The sequence below is a fragment of the Bos mutus genome, chromosome 22 (genome assembly GCF_027580195.1).
Source record: "Bos mutus isolate GX-2022 chromosome 22, NWIPB_WYAK_1.1, whole genome shotgun sequence".
NCBI lineage: Eukaryota > Metazoa > Chordata > Mammalia > Artiodactyla > Bovidae > Bos > Bos mutus.
The window spans coordinates 65507099-65517438 of NC_091638.1; the positions used below are offsets into that span (position 1 = coordinate 65507099).

General features: G+C 55.1%; 1 protein-coding gene across 2 annotated transcripts; it reads left to right on the forward strand.

Annotated features, from left to right (window-relative positions):
• Positions 1-4: 4 nt before the first annotated feature.
• MRPL21 (mitochondrial ribosomal protein L21) lies at positions 5-9999 on the forward strand. 2 transcript variants are annotated; one of them, XM_005908900.3, is made up of 7 exons: positions 5-148; positions 3977-4034; positions 5972-6057; positions 6674-6837; positions 8329-8381; positions 8717-8820; positions 9882-9999. In XM_005908900.3, the coding sequence occupies exons 1-7, from the start codon at positions 49-51 to the stop codon at positions 9944-9946; spliced, it is 630 nt and encodes a 209-aa protein (XP_005908962.1). In that variant the 5' UTR covers positions 5-48; the 3' UTR covers positions 9947-9999. The 2 variants fall into 2 exon arrangements, with proteins under 2 accessions (XP_005908962.1, XP_014338125.1); XM_014482639.2 differs by lacking the exon at positions 3977-4034 and having other exon boundaries at positions 13-148.
• The last annotated feature ends 341 nt before the right edge of the window (positions 10000-10340 follow it).

Below are 10340 nucleotides of genomic sequence, written 5' to 3' on the forward strand. Positions count from 1 at the left end.
TGCGTCGACGCACCAGGCTCGCGCCACTTCCGCTTCCGCTGTGGGAAGATGGCGGCGGCCGTGGCGGCCAGGGCCCTGCCGGTCACCTTCGGGCGGCTGGCGTTTGCATGCAGCCGCAGCGTCCTGAGAGCGTCGGGACCCGGAGCCGGTGAGGCCTGCCCCGCGGGGTGAACGGAGGAAGCTGGGCACACGGGGCGCCTTGCCACGTGTGTCTGCGTCTGACCAGTGTTAATCGCTTGTTTGATGGCGGTGATTATCGGTCGTGGAAACCCTGGGTTCAGACCCTGATTCCTTTAGTTAATAGCTTAAATATTGGTGATAGCTCTCCAACTTCCATATAGGCTCCATTTAAGTTGGGGAGCAAACTCAGGCTCAAAATGGTCAGGTAACTTGCCCTTGGTCATACAGCAGGGAAGTAGGAGAGGACTGAATCAGATAGCTCGGTCCGGCTCCAAAGCCTGTGTTTTAACCATCACTCCCCAGGCTGCAGGCCACTCTTTAACCTTCCTTGTCCTCATCTGGAAAACGGTGGTGAATGACTTTGCCCAGAGGTAACCAGTCCAGCAAAAGCTACATCTGTATTTTAGGCACTGGGTTGTCATGAAGCCCAGCAAGGTTTTGTTGGTCAAAAACACTATAAACCTCTCCTCAAAACGGTTGGAGTGTGTATTTGTGTGAAGGTATGTTTATGTATGTAAAAAAGTTTTCCTTTTTTTAGGTGTGATAATGATGTGGTTATGTTTGTTTTTAAGATGCTTTATCTTTAATAGAAGTACCCTGACAATTGCTTTAAAATACACCACAGAGTTGGAGCAGAGACATTGTGAATGAGTCAGGCTTGGCTATGAGTTGATGACTGTTGAGTCTAGGAAGAGATACAGGAGGACTCCCTGTTGTCTTGAGTTTTGTGTGCTTATCGTTTTCCATAATAAAACTTGGGTTTAAGCAGGCAGGGAAGTTTTTATAAAAGCGGTGGGACTTACTTTGTTCTACCAACATAAAGCTACCTCTAGAATGCTGTGCTCAATTCCCGCCCCACCCCCCACCCCCGTTTTCAGAGAGAAACACAGGTGAAGTGAGCTGAGTAAAGACAGGGTGACCAAAATGGTGAACAGGATCTTGAAGAGTGACTGAAGGAAACCATCACAGTTCTCAGGGATTGAAAGATGGTCCTGGGGGACAGGAAGGTGCACATTTGTTCCCTGTGGGGTTGGAGCTAAGCTAAGGCCATAGGCAGGAATTACAGGGAAGCAGATCAAGTGCAGAAAGTTTCTGAGCTTTCACCAGTGAAATGGCTCTCAGGCGTGCTGTCTGTCAGTTGTATCCAACTCTTTGTGACCCCATGGAGTATAGCCCGCCAGGCTTCTCTATGGGAGTTTTTGGGCAAGAACACCATAGCGGCTTGCCATTTCCTCCTCTGGGGAATCTTCTTGACCCAGGGACCGAACCTGAGTCTCCTGCATCTCCCGCACTGACAGGCAGATTCTTTACTACTAAGCCACCTGGCTTTCAAGAGAGGCCAGTCATGAGTTTCCAACTGTGGGGTGTTCCACAGGGGCTTCATTTGATGGCTTAGAAAAGATTTCATTCATTCCTTCGCCATTTATTGGGCATCCATTACAAGTCAAACTCTGGTCCAGGATGGTGAATACATCAGTTAAATTCGTAAAACAAACCCGTTTTTACGGAGCTCACATTCTGATGGGGGGAGGCGTTTGCAGAGATGAGCAATTTTACAAAGAAGCAAATTACATAGTATGTTCGAAGCTTAAGAAGAAGCAAATTCCATAGCAGGTTCAAAGCTGGTAAGTCTTACGGAGAAAAATAAAGCACGGGTTGGGAGGAAAGTGTTCAGTTTTAAATAGGATGGTTGGGGAAGCCTTCTCTAGTGAGATGGTGTTTGAGTGGAGACCCAGAGGAAACAGGGGATTAGCCTAGAGGGCCTCCTGGGGTTGGGGTTGTCCCGAGGAAGAGCAGTCAAGGCATAGGCCGTTGTACTTGGCATCTTCCAGGAATAACCAGGAGGCCCAAGTGGCAGGTGTGCAGGGAACAAGGGGAAGCTCATGAGGCAAGGCCCAGAGAGACGGGGTCGCACTGCCTGCTGGCCACTGTGAAGACTGCCTTTTTCTCAGAATGAAATGGGGCGCTCTTGGGGGGTTGCACGAAATAGGAACCTGAGCTGCCCTCATAGTTTGTTTTTCTGGTTTTGGGGGGATTTTTGCCCACCCCACACGGTATGTGGGATCTTAATTCCCTGACCAGGTATCGAACCTGTGCCCCCTGCAGTGAAATGTGACATCTTAACCTCTTGACCACCAGGGAAGTCCCTAGCCTTCTAGCTGCTGTGCAGACAGAGAGGCAAGGGTGAGAGCAGGGTATCAGTTCCAAGCCAGGCAGCTTGGCTGATTGAAGTGGTCAGAGCCTGGATGTCTCAAAAAGAGCAGGGGATTTGCTGACAGGTTGGTGGCTGTGGGGTGTGAGAGAGAAAAGTCATAAATAAGTGAGGTTTTTGACCTGAGCAGCTGGAAGGATGAATTCGCCATCATGCGAGATGTGGAGGGGTGTGGGAGAAGCAGGCGGGAGGGGCAGATCAGGAGCCTTTGTTAGGTTCTGAGTCAGGTGACGACCAGGTGATGCCAGCAGACAGGCAGGTGCCTGTCGTGTCTGAGTCCAGGACGCAGGTGTCCACTTGAGAGTCACCAGTGTGCTGATGCTGAAATCCATTCAAGCAGATGTAATCCCAGAGGAAAGGGCATAAATAAAGAAGCGGTAAGAACCAGGTTTTAGGGCAACCCACTCCAGTCTTCTTTCCTGGAGAATCCCATGGACAGAGGAGCCTGGCGGGCTGCAGTCCACCGGGCCACAAAGAGTGGGACACGACTGAGCACAAAGACCCAGGTTTAGACCACAAGCACACCAAGATGGTGGAGGGGAAGAAAAACCAACTCAGGAGACCAGGAATTGGGAACAGCTGCTAATGAGTGAGCTTTAAAAGAGTGAACTTTATGGCATATAAATTATAGCTCAACTGAAAAAACCAACAGTAGTTACTGAGAGATCTGCCCTCTGCTTCTAGCACCTAAGCATGGGGCATTTTGTTTCTGGGCCCTTCTCAGCAGGCTGTGGGTGCCTTTGTCCCTAGGTGTATTATTATCTGATGCTGTGTCCTGAGTTACCGCAAACCCAGCAGCTTAAGATAACTTAACGTGTACTATGTCACCCCGCCACTGAGGGTCAGGATGCAGGTGTGGCTGAGCTGGCTCCCCGTCTGGTTAGATTAAAGTCAGACTGTTTCAGGCTAAGAGTCAGCAGGGCCAGCAGAAGCTGCTTCCTGGCTTCCCCGGACAGAGAAGCCTGGCGTGCTGCAGTCCATGGGGTTGCAGAGAGTCGGACATGACTGAGCCACTGACCTGAACTGGGAAGGTGGAATCCCAGGGGCCTCCCTGGGCTGCTCACAGCGCAGCGGTCCTGCTGCAGCGAGGACGCCAGGCCGGCAGCTGCCCTCTGATCTCCTCCTCTGGAGGTGCTGGCCTGTCACTCCCGCCACACGCTCTTTGTCACTGAGAGCCGCTCCCTTGGAGGGGGGAGCAGGGCTCGGGGCTGAGAGCCCCAGGAAGGGTGTCCTGGAGGCTGCTCCCACACTGGGGTGCCGAACAGGGCCTCACCCTGGTGGGCACCTGGCGTCGAGGAATGAGTTAGCAGGTAGGTGATTCGGTCTCAGGCCCTTCTCGATGGCGTGATGCACGCCCCTTGGCGCTTGTGGTAATAGCCCGCAGCTGTGAGTGAGTGACGGCCTCAGTCTTCTCTGGGCCTCTCCGTAGTGCGCTGTGGTGTGGTTTGAGCCGGGGCCTCTCCGTAGTGCGCTGTGGTGTGGTTTGAGCCGGGCCAGCCACACTGGCAGCACTCGTCGCTGAGCATCGTGAGGGGCAGTTCGTGTTTCCCCCTGGTAACCAAGCGTGTCTCTCTTGTCCCTCAGCTTCCCTGTGGTCCGCTTCTCGGAGGTTCAGTTCGCAGAGCGCTTCATCTCCACAAGGGTAATATCAAAATGTGGGTTTTGCTGACTCTCTTCCTTTCCTTTCTTCTGAAGTCAAACTTCGAACATTTAGGTTTTTAGGAATATATAAGTTTTAACTGTTTCGACAATATTTTACTCAGACCCTTAACACGTAGAAATACAGACGGAACCTCAAGAGTCCAAAGAGAAGGTGTTCTGGGCCATGCGTGGCTGTGTCTTTTTAAGGAAAAGCTTTTAATTCCTAATTGGGAAATTTCTAACCGGGAAGGTTGAATCACAGGACAGATTCTCTGGAGGACCTTATGTAATTTGAAGGAGCATGTTTAGTGTTAAACTGTATATTTAGATTTAAAAAGTAAATAAATAAAAATATAAACTAAAAAGGTAAATTTAACAAAATCACACTTGAGTAGGAATATACAGGGTCCTGTAGCAGCCCTTGCAGCCTGGGTCTGTGAGCAGAGTCATCCTTGGGCTTCAGTCCTCTTTGAGAAATGGAAGTAGGGGTCAGGAATAGCTCAGTTGGTAGAGCATTTAGACTGGAGAAATGGAAGTGATAGCAGGCTGCATCGCAATGGGTTTTCATGAGAGTCGAGGGAATTTCTGCATCCAGAGAGCTCATTAGAAGGACTGCCAAGGGGGAGGAGTGAAGGAGGGGTGGATTGGGAGACTGGATTAGCGGGTATAAACCGTTACACCAGCATGAGGCCCACGGCGTGACATGCAGCGTGGGTGAACGGCGAGGTCTCCCTGTGGCACAGGGAACCACATTCAGTATCCTGTGATCGTCAGGAAAAGAATTGTACATACGCACGTGTAACCGAGCCACTTTGCTGTACAACAGAAACTGACAACGTTGTGGGTCAGCCGCACCTAGATAAATACATTCCTTAAAAGAGAGCTTCGGCGACCGCCTGGCACCAGGAAGCTCTCAGTACAGCCGCCTGCACTCCTGCAGCGGGGGACCCGGGGCCTGCTGTTCCCCTGAAGGAGCAGTGGGCTCCCCGGATGAGGCTGGAGGCAGAAACCCTGAGGGGGCGCTTTCGTGAACCCAGCTGATCCCCCCAGCGCTGCTCTGAGCGGTCACGGCTGCCCCGGCCCCCTCGCAGCTTTGTCCCTCGTCTGGCTGGCTGCTGCTGGGCCACCCGGGGTCCTGAGCCTCGAACACAATTCACGGCTTTAAAACACAACCTAATTTGGGGGCCAGTTGACTGCAACAGGGACATCTGTGTCCAGCATACCTGCCATGACAGTGCCGGGGGCCCTGGCCTGTGCTGGAAGCAGCAGTGTCCCCAGTTCTCCAGGGTCTTCTGGCTGGTCGAAGAGTTCAGTTGACGGGAGACAGGTTAACAGGAGAAAATCAGACCTAAGTTTAATAACCTGTACACACGGGAGAGACCTGGGAGAAACGAGTCATTCGCCAGAACGACTGAAGCCCTCTGCTGAAACAGCTCCTTCAGCTAAAGACAAAAGAGGATGTTGAGGGTAGGGGTCTGGGACTTGAAGAGCGGGAGAAGGCAGTCCACGTGGGGGTGGAAAAGCAAGTGTTTGGTGGATAAATGTTTGTGGGGCCTGCAGAGACCGTGGGACACGGAGCAGCCCCCGTCCTCGGGGCCCGCGTGTTCCGCACCCTTTCTGGGGAAGCTGTCTCAGGACAGGCCCGCCATCTCCAGATGCCTGCGTGCAGCCCCAGGCCTGCCTGCCTCCTGCCAGAGTTTCTTCCAGAGTCTTGGGCCTTGATTGTTTTCAGCTTGAAGTAATCCACACGCCTAAGAGACATTTGGGGGGCAGATTTTGCTCCCCCACAAATGTGGGGGCTGCTGCCCTGCCAGCCACTCAGGCATCGGAGACGTGCTGGATCCTTGTCCTTTCTGGCGTGCTGAGCACAGCTGTGGCTCACAGGTTGGAACTGTCTTTTCACGTGTGTGTGACCTGCATGCAAAAATACTTTTACAGATACGTTCCTAAAACCTCACTGAGTTCACCACCTTGGCCAGAAGTTGTGCTGCCAGACCCTGTGGAGGAGGCCAGACACCACGCAGGTAAGGGGGGCGGAAGCGGGGGGAGGGGCGGCCTCCTGGCCACAGAACAGGGGCCTCACGCTTCCAGGTGCCCAAGACGGGCACGATGTGGGTGTTCCCCTTCACAGGATGCAGCAAGGCAGGAACGCTGAAGTTCACTTAACTTAACACCAGAATCCGAACCCTCGTTCAGTTAGCAAAGCCTCCCAGGGCACCGGCTGAGTAGCAGGCAGCTGACACAGGTGGTGGCAGGGCTCCGTCCAGCCCAGTCTCCCCGCCGTTGGTAGAAACGTGCGTGTTCAGGGAGAGAGAACAAGGAGCATGCTCCTCGGTGGAAGCAGCCCCAGCACGGGGGCCAGGAGGCCATCTGGGTGCCGGGAGGAGGGTAGCGTACCGGCCGCGCCCAGCGCTCAGAGGCAGTGAGTGTCCTCGGTTTCCAAAACCTGGAAATGCACAGCAACGCGTGGACTCCTCCTGGTTTTAGATATGGTTGAAGGATGTGGTGGGAGAGCAGGGAGGAGCCCCCGGCACGCGCCCTGCCGCCAGTCCATGGATGCTCAGGGTCGCGCGGCTCTCGGGGGCGCAGGGCACGCGGGCAGGGGCAGAGCTGTGACCCTGGCCACCCTTCCCCCTGCAGAGGTCGTGGAGAAGGTGAATGAGCTCATTGCCAGGGGCCAGTACGGCAGGCTCTTCGCCGTGGTGCACTTTGCCAGCCACCAGTGGAAAGTCACCTCTGAAGACCTGATTCTAATTGAGAACAAGTTAGACATTGCCTGCGGAGAGCGGATTCGGCTGGAGAAGGTGAGACCATGGGTTTCTCAGTGTATCTGGGACTCAGTCCCTGCTCCCCAGGGTCGCCTCTGGTGGAGAAGGCTGGCGCCCTTCCTGGGACGGGGCAGGCCGGCTGGGTGGGCGTGGGGGAGCCTGGGGGCAAGGGGAGATGCCCCTGAGGGCGGCCCTGACTTGGCAGGGTCCCTCCCGACGGGGAGACGCTTGGCACGTTTCCCCAAGGAGGAGTGTGTGTCTGTGGGTCTGTCTCACCCACTCCCCTGGCGTGAGGTGTGGCGGCCGCTGCTGTCCTAAACAGTGAGCGCTGGTTTCCAGCCGTCCCCCCGGACACTGGTCATGTTCTGGCCTCCAGACCCACTCCATGGTCTGTGCTGTTCTTAGCCATGCTTGTCAGCTTCCACTTAGGATTCTGTTTGCTGTGTTCAGGGGCCTGCTTGGTTTTTGCCTGTTCTGCTGTAGATAAAATACGAGATCTCCGCACCAGATCCCGTTTCTGTGACATAGTTAACTGTTGACAAGGTGTAATATGACAGATGGTTTTCTTGATAATTTAAAACTCCTCCTTTGTGACCATAGCTTCTTGGTGTATTTACACCCAGGCAGCATCACGCTCCTCTTTCTCAGGTGGTCCTCCCGCAGCCTGTGGTCTGAGCAGGACCACGTGACTCAGAGCTGAATGAGGTGCTGTGGGGACACCCGCGGCCAGCACAGTGCCTTCTCCGTGGGGCCCCCCGGGGCCACATCACAGGCTCAGGGACAAGAGCATGTTTACTTCTTACGTCTAAAATCGGACACTTCTGAACTGTATCTGTAAGGGTTTCTTAAAAGACGTTATCTTGAAACATTTCACACTAACAAAAGCGTAGGAGGCCCCACCCAGTAAAGATGATTTTCATGATGTAGGAAACCCAGCAGTAGAGACCACGTCAGGCTGAGAGTGAGCGGGTCAAGGTTCTTTGTCAGGGCCTAACGTACAGAGTCCATGGATGTTCTTACAAAACAGGCTGTCTTCCACGTTTAGGTTTGGTGCGATCGAATTTTCTTCTGATCTGTAAAATTCCAGACAAGTCTCCCAGCGTCTAATAAGACCCCCCGCACTCGGGTCGCAGGGCTGTCTCCATCTTAGGCCAGCCCTGGCGGCGCGGCTGCCCTCCTGCTGCCTGGCGGGGGCAGGGTTTTGGGGTCATTGAAAGAACAACCTTGAACCTGAATCTTCACAGAATCTGCAGGACCGTCAACTGCTTAAAGACCCCCACCGTCTGGTTTGTGCATTTTTCCCCGTACGTATGTGCTTCAGTGAGAAGGTTTAAGTCCGTTTCCAGAGGAGATGATCTGCTGACCGGATGTGCCACCAGGCCCCACGTCCGCCTGTGCCAGTCAGACGGGCCTGTGTCCCTAGGAGGCGGCGAGCCCATCCCCCTCTGCAGCCTGCCTCTGTCTCGCCTGTCCTGCGACTCTGTTCTGTGGCTGTTCTCTCTCGGTGACGCGCCTGTTTCGTTCCAGGTCCTGCTGGTTGGGGCCGACGACTTCACTCTCCTCGGCAGACCCCTGCTTGGGTAACGTGCCCTCGGGGGGCGGGCGGGGGCCCCGTCACACCCAGTCAGCCCCAAGCTCAACACGCAGACCCTGCGGTTCCTGGGCGTTTGGTGCCCCGCGTGCAGAGCGTCCCGGCCACGTCTCTGGCCTGTTACTGCTTCGCTGCAGTTTGGCCCTTTTAGGACTGGCTGTGAGACGACCCCGTCCCTCACCGTGTAGTGTCTGCGGGGGGCGGGGGTGGGGAACGCTGATAACCAGCAGAAAAGGAAGTTTTATTTTAGAAGTTCTCACGTGTAAAGTACCAGGAAAATGGAAAATAAGAAGGTACATCACTGTTTATTCTCCTGTCTTCTAGAAAGGACCTTGTTCGAGTAGAAGCCACGGTCATCGAGAAGACAGAATCGTGGCCGAGAGTCAACATGAGATTTCAGAAAAGGAAAAACTACAAAAGAAAGAGAAGTAAGTGGGGGAAACCGGAGCCCACGCCCCTGTCCTCCGGGTGTTGCCCCGAGGCCTGCCCTGGGCGGGTTGGACGGGCACCTGCCCTCTGTGGCTCCTGGAGACCAGCAGGTGGGCGCGGCCCTGTCCCCACTCTGACGGGGGTGGGAAGAGGCCACCAACTGGAGGGCGCGGCCCTGGGAGGCGCGGCCGGGAGCACCGGCGGCTGCTGAGACCCCCGCAGCACATCTGGAGTCCCCCCGGGAAGTGGGCAAGCAGGCCGAGGGCGCCCTGTCGGGAGACGTTGCCCAGAGTGCAGGGGGTGCCCGCCTCCACCCAGGGGGACAGTCTTAGAGGGGGAGGGTGAGACCGCCGCCTACAGCCCGGAGGTGGGCGGAGCCCATTCTTGTGCTGCCAGGCACACACGCTCTTGCACGATGGCACGTTTCTACAAGAGGAGTGAGACCAGCAGAATCACAACTACTTTCGTAGAATTTCCTTTGTGTTTCCACCTATTCACTGGGCGTTTACAGAGCGTTAGGCCACACACGTGATCTGGAGATGGTTTAGCGTGTACGGGAGGGAGTGTGTAGGTTACACGCAGACACTCTGCCATCTAGTGTGACGGGCTGGAACATCCTTGGCTGCTGGAATCCTCAGGAGCCCACCCCCTGCAGATGTGCATCGGTCCAGTCCTCAGTCACAGGTGGTAAAACGCACCGGTGACGTAGCGCCAGCTTTCCTGGAGTCAGGCCATTAGGAAAGCCCTCCTCCAGGAGCCTCGGGTCATCAGATGCCTCTGCCCTCCCCACCCGCCATGCCATGTGGGGGTCTCCAGGCATGTGGAGGGGCGAGGCCAGGAGCCGCAGCAAGGGCTCCCGGGCTGTCACAGCCCCTGCTGCATCTGACGGGGCTCAGGGAGTCAGTGGTGAGGCCTGTGGTCTGTGCGCCCCAGGGACACACCACACGGGACCTCGCTGAGTCCGACCCCCATGGGCTGAGCGGGCGGTGGCTGGTCTCACAGTAGCTCGTTCCCAGCATCGGGGTCTGCACCGACGCCCCGGCCCTTTTCTCTCTCTCAGTCATTGTGAACCCGCAGACCGTCCTCCGGATAAACACCATCGAGATTGCTCCCCGTCTGTGTTGACCGTCCAGCTGATATTTATAGAAATATAAAAATAAATCTGTTTTCTGAAGAGACCAGGTTGCTGTGTTTTGCTGTAGAAAACTCTGATGTGAAAAGCTAAATCCCGTTGTGGGTAGTTCTAAACTGAGCGCCCTGACTGAGAGCTTATTCTTAGTAAGCAGCAGCCTCCCTGAGCCAGAGATGCCAGGAATTCAGGAAGAATCACAAGCATGGCCCTCCTGGGGCTGGAGCTTGGACGCTTTTGTAAAGACAGGCTGGCGTTACTGGCTGCCCTCCCCCCGGCGCTCCAGGACCACAGGGGCGTGACGGGCACAGCTAGGGCCTAGAGCTGACTCCGAGAAACACGATCCGGATTCCGCTTCTGGGCGAAATGAACGAAGTGCCATCTCCTGGG